Source organism: Ischnura elegans, chromosome 5 (genome assembly GCF_921293095.1).
Source record: "Ischnura elegans chromosome 5, ioIscEleg1.1, whole genome shotgun sequence".
Classification (NCBI taxonomy): Eukaryota; Metazoa; Arthropoda; class Insecta; order Odonata; family Coenagrionidae; genus Ischnura; species Ischnura elegans.
In genome coordinates, this window is record NC_060250.1 from 76,523,150 (window position 1) to 76,537,474 (window position 14,325).

General features: G+C 40.2%; 1 protein-coding gene across 7 annotated transcripts in view; it reads right to left on the reverse strand.

Annotated features, from left to right (window-relative positions):
• The window catches only part of LOC124159088 (leupaxin), a 575,831-nt gene that overhangs the window by 197,424 nt on the left and 364,082 nt on the right, over positions 1 to 14,325 (reverse strand). Inside the window, exon 1 of one of the 7 annotated variants that reach the window (XM_046534625.1) lies at positions 1,082 to 1,521. The exons of 5 other annotated variants lie outside the window; for them this stretch is intronic. In XM_046534625.1, coding sequence (XP_046390581.1) covers positions 1,082 to 1,247 — 166 coding nt within the window. In that variant the 5' untranslated portion in view covers positions 1,248 to 1,521. Of the gene's footprint in view, positions 1 to 1,081; positions 1,522 to 14,325 lie in introns of those variants that run through there. One more of the 7 variants, XM_046534630.1, reaches the window with a different exon arrangement.

Consider the following 14,325-nt stretch of genomic DNA (forward strand, 5'->3'; position numbering starts at 1 on the left):
CGCTCGGATAGACAATACTTACATTCCTTGTCCTGGCAACATTCTTTGAAATAAAATTATTCCATTATCGACAACAAATTCACATTTAACCGAATGATAGGGACCAAATTGAGCAATTTAACCTATTAAACCCACCTCCATAAGAGATCTTGAAACCTCACGAGTTCAAATTAGTGCTCAAAACTTGAAATTCACGAGTTCAAAACTGGCCAATATTTATGTGGTAGTGCTAATGAATTTTCTTAGTTATTAAAAATTAGGAGTTATACCCTCTAGAATGATACAGGGGAAAAGGAAGGAAAAGTGTTCAATACCTCTTCACGAGAAAAAGTTTTGAAACAGGATGCGTTGAAAATAATGCTGTGCGGAAAATTAATTAATCGTTATTACTCCAAGAAATATATAAGTAATATGATAATATTATTCTTCGTTAAAACTTTCGCGGGTACTTGTTGCGTTAAATTAAACTTTTGGGCTACGTCACCGCGTCAATTTTTGGGGTGGCCCCAACGTTCCCCGACCGATGATCACGAATATGAATCTGAAGCGACCAGCATCGGTGGGGAAGCGCTGGGGCCACCCAAAAGAATTAATGTGGCAACATAGCCCAAAAGTTTTTATTCAACATGATAATATTACTTTTTAGCGACAAATTCGCCACCAAAAAAGGCCATTCGTACTAGAGGTATTGGTCGTCTGTTAACCCTGCGTAGGGCTCGGCCGATCTGACAGGCACAGGCATCGGTTTTTCTTGTGCACCTCCCCTCAGAAGGTCAAACGATACTCGCGATTTTTACATTTTTATTTTTTTATGTACATAAATAAATACTCAGATATTATTGTAGAAAAATATTTTCCATTATTTCCAACATCTTGTTCATCCTGAAAACGATTGGTAAATTTTGGTTCAACTAAATACGACGTTTAAGAGATTTTTTCCGTCATGTGCCTGTCAGGCTCACCTCGCCCCGATTTTTAGAATCCCGGCTTGGGCCCACGCAGGGTTAAGGGTGGTAATTAAACAGAGAAAAATAATTCGAGTTCCGCGTGCTCTAACCGTAGCCAAACGTGTATAAATTACCAATGCTCAACAGGCCGTCCACGGAGACCATCTTCTCCGAGTCGAAGGAATCATACGAGTCCTCGTAGTCCAACGTGGCGGTGTGCTGCAGAGGTGTTCCCCATCTCACCCTTGGACCATGCCCATGCTCCTTCCTCTCCCCGCCGCTGGCCGTCGGCGTATCCATGCTTCACTGCGTGAGTGTTTATCGCTCCACTTCCCGAAAACGCCAATCTATAAATGTCACTCGCGCCCGATGATATTCCTCCGACTTGCTCGCTCTTGCGAAGACTGCGACGAAACGCGACGGAAATGACGACGGAAAACCCACTTTTGGGGGAATATGGGGGCGTGTGTCCCTGTATTACCCAATCGGGAAGCCCGAATTGGAATTATGCGTCGTCTAGGCAAAAATCCTTGAGCGAATCCTCTACAGAAAGGGGAAGAGTTTACTCAAATCCACAAGCACCAGATAAAAACACACAAGCCCCAAAATCACACAATCTTTGAAAAAAAAAATTTCCCTCCTCGATTGAGTTTAATTCCACAACTAACACTTTCCCTGTCTCACCACGGCAGAGCTTTATAATACTGATAATTTCACTAAAAGAAATAATACTTCTCCCTTGCCGTTAAAAAAATAAATTACTCCTTCTGTAGCAACGTAGTTGAGTAGGCAATACTGAAGTTTTCACACAAAAAAACATAAAACTTCTCTGTTGACGTCAATGTCTGTTTTATCAATCAGTCTTTTTGTCTCACTGCAGAGTTAGGCATCATGTATTATTCACTAAAATAAGCAAATTATTTCCCTTGAAGATAAAGCCTTTTTAAATCAATCAATCCTTTGGTCCCACCGCAGAGTTTGAAACACGGATGTTTTCACGAGGATGTGGAAGGTTGGGATGCAATCTTCGAAGGAACCCCTTTCATCCTTTGTCCCTGAGATAAACTTGTAAAAAAAATATTGCCAACACTTCTTTAGACAGGGAGAGAGGGCAAGATTTATTTTTTTAAACGTTTCCTTTCCGAGAAAAAAGGCAAGGCTCTCCAGCAGCAGCGGGGAGCCGGCGATGTGGAGAGAGAAGCCTTTTATGCTATTTCGGCCGCGTCCCAAACAGCTTCCGCTCCTCGTTTTCGGCACCCGGCAAACTGGGAGTCCTTTCGCTTGAGGTCACGACCGAAAATCCAAACGCCACAAGTATGCACACACGCCGGCACCAAAAAAAAAAAAAAAACACGAGGAACAGAACCCACGAAATCGCACTCGCTCGGAAACAAAACAACGCACACGAGCGAAGCGACCATTCACTGACGCTGATAACTCACTGTGGGACTGACACGATCCTCGTTTCGATCGCTAGCGGTCCACCATGAGATAAATAACACGTAAAAACAACCGAAGGCGAGGGGATTTCTTCTATAACTTCGGTCCGCGAACGCACACACACAAAATATCAATAAACACTTCACGGTGGCGATAGCCGAATACTATCCGTACACTCCGTAAAGAGTCCGGAGAAGTTGATGGAGATGTGCTAGGCTTCCCCCGATGGGAAACCGGGTTCGACGAATGGCTTGGAAATCTCCCGCAGTTACGGCAGGAGTCGAATCGGAAACGCACCGACCGGTCGCGGGACTGTCACGCGCTCTGTCACCGAGGAAAGGCATGAACTGTCTTATGAGGAGGAGGAGTTGCAAGGGGGGGGAAGAGATAGGAGGGGAAGGGGGGAAGGAAGAGGAGGGGGAAACGTGGAGTGGGGAGACAGGGGGAGGGGGCAGAGGTTGAAGGGTGGGATAAACACGTCAGAACACAAGACCGCAAGAAAAGATGGAAAGCTCACCGCACGTAGCATTGGAACGGGTCGCGGGATATGCTAGCACACAGGATGGCCGGTTACTTGAGGAGGTGACTGTCAGCGGAGGTCATTTGCACCTTTTAGGACACTCTTAAGAGGGTTGAAATTTCATCGAGAGACGATGCTTCAAGAACGACATCTTCAGCGACAGTGAGACAAGGAGCAAAATGCGACCTAAAAGAGAAGCTCCAAGGTTACTGCAAATTGGTACTTCGGGAGGATGTGGTATATAAAGTGAAATGATCGAATACTAAGTGACGCTAACAGTAAATTGGTCTTCTTCCACAGGCACATTTCCTTCGTACAACATATTTCGAAATATCGGTATTACCATCAGGAACATCGATAGGTCGAAGCGTGCAGTACCATCATAAATGATTCTATTTGATCCCCAGGTAATTGACTGCAAAAATTTTTCTCGGGCTTTGCACAGGGCGATGCTGTGTATGAGTGTCGAAGTTTTAAAAAGAACGACTTCGGGCACGCCAACATATCTGATGATTCCTGACCTCAGTTCAAATTGTAAATAATGAAAAACTGTTAATTTAAATCAGGGTGATTCCTGATGGACCGGTGAGAACCGGCCCTGATGATGCCAACCGAGCCATTTTTCTAAAAATCTAGGATATTACAAATCGAGAGTCAGGTCATTACAAAACATGAGCTAGATTACTAGAAAACAAGAGCCGGTGCAAATCCCAAGAAACATTTTGACAAGTTGTACCCACATCTACTCGTGTTTAAATGCAAATTTCCTATTTTTTCTCAAAGAGAAGAATCGCAATCAATCAGTGGAAGATGGAACAGTTCCACCACACAAAGGGGGCTATATCCCCATTACAAAGCGGGATATTTGTACAGCGGCTCGTAAAAACCCTAGGGCGTTATATTATCCCCTTCCCATCAAAAATAACTCGAAAAGCTGCATTGGGCAAATAAAGATAGTCCCTCTAAAATATATCATTTTCGATCACTGCGAAGTCGAACGCGATTTGGCGGTGACACATAAGTAGTTTCCGACGTGAGTAGATTTTTAAAAAAGAACTCAGGAGCAAACGGTATTCAATGGTAGAAATCACGCCACGAGCAATCTTAATTAGATTACTTTAAAAATGGGCTTAGACGTGTAGGAAGAAGGAGGGAAGAAGGTAATAAAGCGAAAATAAGGGGAGGTAGGAAGGATATCGTTGAACCTTCCTTGCAATCTACCTTACGCGGATATGGGGCGACATCTTTATTTGTGTTGACGCAACTGTTCTCCGACCGCGCTCACGGAGAAGAGAGAGGAGACGAGACCATAGCGGATCGGGGATCGAAGAAAATCCATTGATGGGGCGTGGGTGGAGGGGACGGATAGTGGACGGGAAAATAAGCACATTAGAGCTAGGGATGAGTCGATTCCATTTTCCTCTATGCGGATTCTTTGGCATCGATTTCCGATCGCATCGATCCTCGCTCTGAACAACAGGTGGGAATCATAAATACCTTGATATAATTCATTGTTTCAGGCGTGATTTCATGGAATTGATTAGGCCAAGTGAAATGCAAAAAATATATAACTCCTTAATACACCTAGGTCATACAGCATTAAAATTACGTGGAATTATAAAGTTTTTTACATTTCATTATTACTTGTAAAAACTATTAGAAAACAACCATTTGATAAACTCAAGTATTTGCAGGAATAAGTTAAATATAATTCAATAGCTCAAAATACAAATCAATCGTAAATCATATGAAGGAACTTGAATTTTCCAGACTAATGGCCTGCTAAAATATTGAAGATGTGTCTCTGAGTAAGAAGAGAAAGAAAGATCACTGCTTGTTATTCACAAAAAATTCAACAAACTATGCAAAATTTATTTTTCATTTTCCCTCACAATTTGCCAGATAAATCACAATTCAGTGGCGCAGCCAGGAATTTCGTTCTAGGGGGAGTCCAAAACCAGGGGAGAAAATTCTTTTAAAAAATGGGTACCAATAAGAGGGTTTTAAACTAATTTTAACACTTTTCATTGTAGAAAAAACTTCATTTTTCAAATATACCTACCGTAAATTCACGATTTTCACATATTTTGTTATCTTTTATAAAGCAAAGTAAATTTGTCTTTATATTTCGGGGGGAGGGGTCCGGACCTCCTAGACCCCCCCCTCGCTACACCACTGTCACAATTCCCCGACTTTTAAGATTTCCGGAAGAGTGGACGACTTCCTCAAAAAGTGTATTTTTAAACAAATCGGAGGCTTTTGTAGGAGGAAAATCTATACAGGGAGGGGAAGTAAAAGCAGTGATATAGTAAACACGGCGTGAGGCAAATGGAGAAAGCCTTTCCAAGGATTCAAGAGGGATTTTCAATTTGCGAATGGGCGACAGACGAGATGATTCGAAAAATTCTCTATGTAAACCTATTTTTACCAGCATAATACCATTGATAAAGATGTCTTTATCTCATTAAAGTATATTAAATAAAAAATTGACGGCTGAAACCCAAAATTACTGCAGGACGAGTACATTTAGATTGCTAAACAGCAGGAAATATTATTTAAATTATCATTTTAGCTGGATACCTGCGCAAAAATTGATATAAAAAAACATTAACCAGGCAAATTTTCCGAATATTCATGCCTTTGTTGTCGATGCTATCGAAATCGGCTTATCTTATTGTATCAAATAAAAATGAACAAATTGACACTCAAAACGCAAAATTACTGCCGAGAAAATATGACTCGAGAGTTAAAACGGAGGAAAAATGGACAATTTTTTCATACCTGAATAATATAACGCGAAAAACGTTCAATATTATTTAAAAAATATTCATCTCTCTGGAGCCGATGCAATAGAAGCCGGCTTCAGATCTTTGATTCTCGAAAGTGCCCCTAATGTCTCATTCAGATTACGATTGTTCCAGCAATCGTTGGAACTATCGTGCATTCACACAACGATGGTTAAAACCTGTGCTGTCCTCTAGTGCTGAAATCTAAAGTGAACGAGAAAATAACGGTTAGCAAAGCTTTTGAGGTATGTAGGGTTAACACATTACAGTGTTCAACGTGCATTTAGCGTATAATATTTCTTCCGCCCATATTCTTCCTTGCTTGGACAAATCCGTGAAAAATAATAGAACGATGGGCGTTTCACAAATTTTTCGTCCTTCTCTTGTTGCTTCCTCTTCCGGTTTCGCAGCGCCTAACCATCGTAAAGTGGCAACATTAGGAGCCACGTGAACTATTCTCCGGACATGCACTCACACACTAGTTTTGCAAACTATCGTTAGGACGATCGCTGGGACAAACGTAACAACATAAGGCTCAGAATCGGTGATATTGAGAATCGATATTTCGAATCGAACGATCCTTAGTAAGAACGTGGAAAAGCGGTGGGATCACAGCAAAAGAGGGCAGGGTAATGGATTATAAGGAGAAGACTCCATTCCGGGCACAACCCGTTGAACACAACCCTCTATGCGTAGCCCTCGCCTTATTCTACGATACGGAAGTGGCGGCATCTATTTTATGGCCATTCCGCACTTTCCATACTCGGTGGATTGCCCGGTTCGATCCCCTCGCGAGGCCCTAAACTGGAGCTGGACCGCTGCATTCCGGGCACAATACGACAGGGAGAATCCGCAGACATTGTAGCTGTCCTCTAGGATTTTCCGCCCCGTTTTTTACCTCCATCTGATGGATGAGTATTACCAAAGTAAATAAATGACGGGAGAGAGTTCAAAGGCGGATAAGACACAAACGTCCTAGTCGGCACTCATTCATGAAAACTTTCGCAAAGATACAGAAATGAAATAGTGTTTTAGGCAACATTTTTTGCTTCTTCCGAGAAGTGAATGCACGGTTGTACGAATTAAATAAAATAATTTTCTCTTCACCAACATTTTACGATCAAATTTCATCATCTTTGCATCTGATAGACGAACAGTAAGTATTTTGAGTATCGCTATAGCTACGTTTAAACTAATGAAGGTGGTAAGTTAGTGACTGCGCGATACGAAACAAGTAATTCATACTGTTATAAAAATAGTTTCTTTATCAAATAAGGCATCCATCGACGCTAAGAAGTAAAATCATGGTAAGTATATAGAACGCGAATAGTTTTGCCCTTATATTTTTATAATGAAACTTACTTTAGCTATACGAGCCGACTGTGGTGTCATTTTCGTGTAACTTACGTGATTTAACATCAATATCAGCATTCATACGCTAATTCCTCACAGAGTAATCAGGTGACGAGCTTAAGTTATTGCTACCATCGTTATTAAGGCGCAACAAACTTTATACCAGTCATTGACAATACGAATCAAATTTTCCACGATTTATCAACATTTTTCGTATGCTTAGACATCTCCGTAAGAATATACGAGGTGAAATTCGCGAATTTTTAAACGCATATTAAAGAAAATACAGCATGGAAAGTATTTTTCATCGTCACTAGTCGATGAGGCGTACTTAGGGGAATATATTTTGAAATAAGTATGAAAATGACATGTACTTCGCTTCCGGGACCGTCCCAGAAAAAAGAAAACATAAACACACAATTGGCACTTTCCTTTAGCTCTTCAAAAAAAGAGAAAAGAAGTTACCATGGACGGATTTCATTTAAAGTTATTATTCAAAAAACCTAAATCACCGAATGGTACACTAGAGAGGTATCCTGCCGCCTGAAATAGACATTTTTGGCACGGATATGCTTGAACTGAATCACATGGTTCAGTCTCCAAATGAAAATGCACTTTTAACTTTGTGATAACGGTGCTAATGTCATTTTGTACACAATTATCAGCCTTGAGGATGGCTGCTGGTATCTGCGGTGTAAGACTAAACGTTCGCAGATAATACACACCATAGCAGTGGACTGGGCGATAAACTATCTCGCACAAGAGAAACTTGTTCCCTGACGATATCACAGTAGATATATAAGGTATGTTTATTAGCCATCACCTACGTACATTAAAAAAACGTCACATAGCTTTCGCAACTCCCACTTGAAACACACTGACAGCTCCATCTTGAAAACGTCTTCCTACTGGAAATGAGCAAATACAATGAGTACATTATAGATAGTTCTTCCCACCCACAAATGTAAACATTTTAATGACTATGCAAACGAGAAGTTAGAGCTAGAGGAAGAGAGAGAACAATTTCCCATTAACGCTTTCTTTAAAGTTCTCACTGTCAAACCCATCTTCATGAATATGTAAACGGTAAGACGGGAAAAATGGACAAATTATCTCTCACTCATTCAGTTCTTCAAGCCGAAGGGTGGCTAGGTTGAGTGTAGGCATAGTTCCCTTCGCCAAATGCATGTGAATTCCTCATATTCTGGGTAGGATGAAAGCACCCTTGGTAAAATTATATACACACTATAGTAGAAGGCTATACACACTCAATTTTACCGGCAGATCGTTGTCCATAAGATACGATGTGTTAAATATAATTCGATGATAAAGTAATAGAGGTAACAATTTATTGTGTGCATACTAACGCAATGATGCGCCACTTAAGTATGAACACGATAATATATTACCTTCAGAACTTTATTATCAAATTATTTTACACACATCGCGTCTTATGGACAATGATCTGCCGGAAAAATTGTGTGTGTATAGCATCAAATTATAATGAGTAGGTAATTTTATGAATGGTACTTACCCCCTACCCAGAAAGTGAGGAATTCACATGTGGCCTAGTCCGGAGTTAACTCTACTGACACTAAACCTAGCCACCCTTCTCATGGGCATCTGCTGCCGAGGGGGAGTTTTCTGCGGGATACCCCCCCCCCCCTCAGAGCTCAATGAAATTTTTAAGTTTAATCTATTTTACTGAATTGGATTATTATTACCTATAGAATAGTGTAAGGATAAATAAAATACATCTCAGAATGCCGTAAAACTCACCATTTTGAACCATTTATCTTTATTTATTATGGCGGAGGGTCCCCGCACCGTCCGTTTACCCTGGCGAGTATGCCACACCCCCAGTATAAGTTGTGCCTGTACCCCCCCCTCCCCAGCCTTTATTCCTAGCTGCGCCCCTGGCCATCTGAATGCCAGATCTGGGGCCTTATTCACGAAGCGAAAATCGAGGACTCGACGACTTTATAAGGTGGGCGAAATTCACGCTTGTGACGTCATGGATTATCGAGGGAATGATATTCGATGCTCGCCATTTACACTTGGAAGAACTGACTGTCATTTACATTAAAGATGAAAAGCATTAAGAAAAAAGAATTTGACTACGCTGATATTGGGACCTGGAGCTCCCAATACCCGGTCAGGTATCTTATCAGTTACACCGCAATGCCCTCGTAGTATTCCTGACTAGAAATCAGGAGGTCCAGATTCGAATTCCAGCTAAGCCAAATATTTGCCTGATGAAAAATTTTATCCTTGCGGAAAATAATTTTATACGGCCTAACCACGACTCTACGAACATTTTCAAAGAAGCACTACATAAATAAGACTTAATTAATCGTCTCAACCCCCCATATGGACTTGGACCGACCTGGCAAACATGGCATCAGTTATTGGCAAAACAAACTCGTGTCTTTATCAATTATAGCCTTTAAAGAACCCGGAAGGCTAATGGAAAACATAACCCTAAAAGCATAAGGAACAATGCGGTTTCAGCCAAGTTAGGACCTCCAGCAAATGAAGCCACCAACCTCGGATGAATCTTTAAATGGAACTTTCGCCCTTTTGGCCAGACGCCCACTTGGAGGGAAAAATATTCCATTGGCGTGACCTCAAGACTTTTTATCAAAAGCTGCCCACGTGGTGTGCACCGCAATTGGGCCCACACCCTTGAGGGCCAATTTGTTTGAGCAGCTCTGAGCAAAGCAGGGAATGAGTGAGACTTAGTATGGCGCGACAGCGTGGGCAGCTCTCGAGCGGATCTCCCCGAAAAGCTCAGACGGCCGCAAGGGCGGTGACCCGCGGCACGTCCATCTCACCGCCATACGTGGCGAGAAAAGGAAAAAATTACTAGTTCGAGGTATGGATTAGATCTAGCGATTGAAAACAAAACAATACCAATTTCCACCGAATTCAAAACAATGGAATTACATTAATGGCCTAAGGCGTGACATCACGGAATTCCTAACAATAATAATAAAAAATTATTACTGTGCACTCATTCGTTCTTCGGACATTAAAAAACGAAAAACTAAAAAAAAACACAACTCAAAGAATACAGTGAATGACAGTGTGTGATAAATATTACGTGATAGATAACAATCCGAAATGTACCAAAACTAATTTCCACCGAATTCAAAACAATGGAGTTAAATTAATGGCCTATGGCGTGGCTTCGCGGAATTCCTAACAATAATAATAAAGAATTATTGCCGTGGACTCATTGGTCCTTTAGACATCGATAAATGAACAACTAAAAAAGTACAACTCAAAGATCTTGAATAAATGTGTACTTAATGTTACATAGATTGAATGAGAATGTGTACATAATGTCACATAATAGATTACAAAAGATACAAAAGTCTACTTCACTTTTCATTTCAACATGTTGGAATTAATCACATCCAAAGCTACATTTTAATGCATGGAAGATCATGCAACTTTTAATTTTTGTTTGTTAGTTCATGTAATTCGGATGATAAGGCGGATTGCAGGATAAATTACTGGTATTCCATACGAATTTTAGCTCCAAAAAATGCACAATCTTCATGTTTGAAATTTGTACATTCTTCCATTTAAAATACAATACTTCGGGAGGTACAGGACTGTCTTCAGCCAATCTTCATCTGATTCCTTGTACGTCGTATTTACATACCATCGCAACCGACAATCAATATGACAATACCAGATTGAGCTGAGACCAGAACTGAGATCTTCAATATATCTGAGAACTATAATCATTATTCTATACACTTGAGTTCAGTAATTATTCCACGTATTTAAGAGAAAAGGATTCTCCAGTCGGGCATAGATGTATTGCAACCCGCCCTGTGTCAAAGCTCTGGATATAGCCGGGCATTCAATAAGTTTTTCAAAAGTCGCCAATCGCATCGCAGACGGCAGCGCTATCCGAATTTAACGAGCAAATAAGCTCTTAATGAGGAATATTAACCAAAATATAGTATATTCATAACGATGTAACCCATGGAATTCGTAATTTTTCGATGTTTTCCTTACAACTGATAATACTCCATGACAAATATTGGGAAATAAATGGGTCGCTGCGTACCCGTCGGCGCGCTGCGGACTCTTTCGAAAACCGAAACTGCGCACTTACTAATACTGGGGAGTGGAGATAAACACCAAACACATTTGCGTATTAATTTTCGTGAGGCAAGCACCATAGGGAAGACAGAAAATACCCATTACGCCGAAAACGCCGCGTCGTCATCAATAATTACACGAAAACGAGCGACATATGGGATTGAATGAATCGGATAGCAAGCGTGAATCATCGAATATGAAAGAATCGGACAGCAAGTGTGTCCAAAGGGAAATGGGGGGATTTTCGTCGTGCGCACTCACGCAAAGTACACAAAAAACTATATTTACGTTCTTAATCTGGGGAAAATTACAGCGTTTTTTACTTTAACAACTGCAACAGCCATATGTCTCATATATAACTTCGCAGATTCCAGGTTTGATTGAGATCGATTTGACTCATTTTTGAAATGCATATATACTCTATCAATGAATACTCCAGCATTATATCTGCCAACAATGTAATGGTACCTCACCTGCCTTTAAAACAGATGTACACTCCTAATTTGACAAATAATTATACCTATTCAGTTTTCATGTATTTTGTTAGAGTTAAGGTCCAATAAGTCAATTCACTTCACTCAATTATAATTAATTTATCTAATGTGTCATTCTAATTTGATCTGGAGAATATATACCTAATTCCTACATAAAATGAGGATATTGAGGGTTTCCATGAGGTATAAACGTTCCTTTTCAATGCTAGGGTATGTTAAACCTGACGTAACGACTATGGTTGATCAGCCCCTTTCTTGTCCTCAACGACGAAATAATTATTCGATTACCTTGCAACCACCAATAAAGCCTCTCTATTTGACGGATAATCATAATACAAAATCTGAACTGAAATAACTCACTGATTTTTATTTATTTATTTATTATCAACTTCCCGGTATACAGCACATAACGGCCTATTACAACGACGGTTTACAACATTAACAAAGTACAACACAAACATTCATGCCCTGGATAGGAATCACCAACCCAGGCGGGATTCGAACCCACGACCTACGGTTTGGCAGGCAAGGGCCTTACCCCACCGTCACCGAGGCCGGCCATGATAATATTATCTGTCTTTAAAAGATACCTACAATAAACCATCTTTAAAAGTAACTTCACACTTCCGATTCCTATTCAATTCCCAACTTCAAAAACCCTTCAGTGCTGTTGGGTGAAAAATATCGGAACAAAGCCTAGCCCGCCACTGGAAAGTAATAACTTCTGATTCCTCAAGTTTTTATTCGTACTAGGGATAAATATGCTTACAGAATGAACATATGCTTAGAGACGCATCACATTCGCTAAATCCGTCGTATTTTGTCTTTTTTCTGCAAGACTTACTAGTTTCAAACCGAGGCAACTATGAACTTCAATAACTTGAAATAATATGGGTATAAACAAGGATGTGATGTGTCCTCTTAATCAACCTATCCTCATTTATATTCATCACCTAGAAACAGCACAATTTGGTCTTCAACAATTAACAAAGGATAACCGCAAACAACCATGTCCTGGTTAGGGGTGACCTACTCATGCGGGACTCGAACCCGCGACCTTCAGGCTGGCAGGCGAGGACAGTACCAAGCCACCACCGAGGCCGGCAATAAATACACTGGTACAAGTCATTTCACCTAATGCGATAATAAAAAAAAGTGAGAAATGCATCTCTTCCCCGATCTGGGAGAGTGTTAGAGGTTCGAGAGCAGCTTAAATGCAGCTGAAAAATTCATTTTTGGAGTATGGGGCCTTCAAAAGGCTTAGGAAAACCACAATGGCAATAAATTCGTCTGAATGTCATCGTTAGCCCTCCAAGTTCCGCGGGTGGATATACTATCGCCTTTTTCTTCTCAGCCGAAAAGTGTCACGAGCCGATAAATCGTCTTCGAGGTAGTTGATTGTTCAAATAAAAAATTATGCACAAACTAAACCCTTGCATAAAAAATCAAGTTTTATATACAGATAAAGTAATACATTAATATAAAAATGTAAAAAACAGCATGCTGACGCACCAAAATATATCATAACAGGAATTTTTTTTGCCTCCGTTAATAATTATCAACATAATGTGTTGAGAGTTCGGCTTTATATAAAGTTATTATTAATTCTTCCTTTTATTAATTATAGGCACCATTCTACTCTCCAAGCATTGAAATTCCTACAGGCCACCCCTATAATTGCCCCAATCTTACCCCATAACGTGGGGTAACATTGAGAGAGTGCATTTACCGGCTAGAAAAGACAAGGAGAAATCAAATTATTCGAATGTTACGCATTGTATATTTTTAAATAAGAATCAAACACATAATTGCAAAATACATGGTATTTTAGAAGGAATCTGCAATACTTCAGGAAGTAGTAGGGGGACAATTTTAAGCATTTTTTATCTTATAAACATGGGGTCGCGATTCCTTAGCTGTGATAACGCAAACATTTTTTTTGGATTCTCATTGCAGTTACCATGAAAACGGTTTTTTTAGGTAACCAGTCTTTTCAAAATTTTATTCAATACTCTGGAATTAAAAGGGCATTAAATAATTAAGGCTGGATGTAAATGTGCGATAGTAATTGTACGAAACAATTCATCTTTAAGCTCAGTTAAACGCAGTGGCGCCGACTCCATGGGGCCTGAGGGGGCCCGAGCCCCCTTAAAAATTCGTCATTGGGGTGAGGAAAAAATGTGACAGGGTTGTCGATTTTCCCCGGAGTGTCCAGATATCGAGAGTCGGGTTTTAGCGATCTAATGTAGATCATATGACTCCTCTAAAAAGCTTTAAAAAACTTTAAAACTTAGTACTTATAAAATTTCACGGGGCAAGACTATCGGTATGAGCCCCCCAAATATTTTTTATAACTCGGCATCACTGATTAAATGAGAGCGAAATGTCATCCATTGTGAGATTAATCGTTTCAGTCAATTAAAATAGCAGATTTCCGCCCAACCTTAATTATTTAATGTCTTAAAAATTTCCAGCCCGTGTAAGCTAGGATTTCAAAAAAGCACTTTTTAGGATTGAAAGAGGTCATATTGCTCGATGGGTTTCAGCTATCATTGTCCTCTGTCCCCTCGGAAAGCTATATTTTTTATAAAAAAGCCATTATATTCTCTCTCAAGAGCAATAATTTCTCATTGGACTACTTGCCATATTCTGTGCATAGGGTGTTT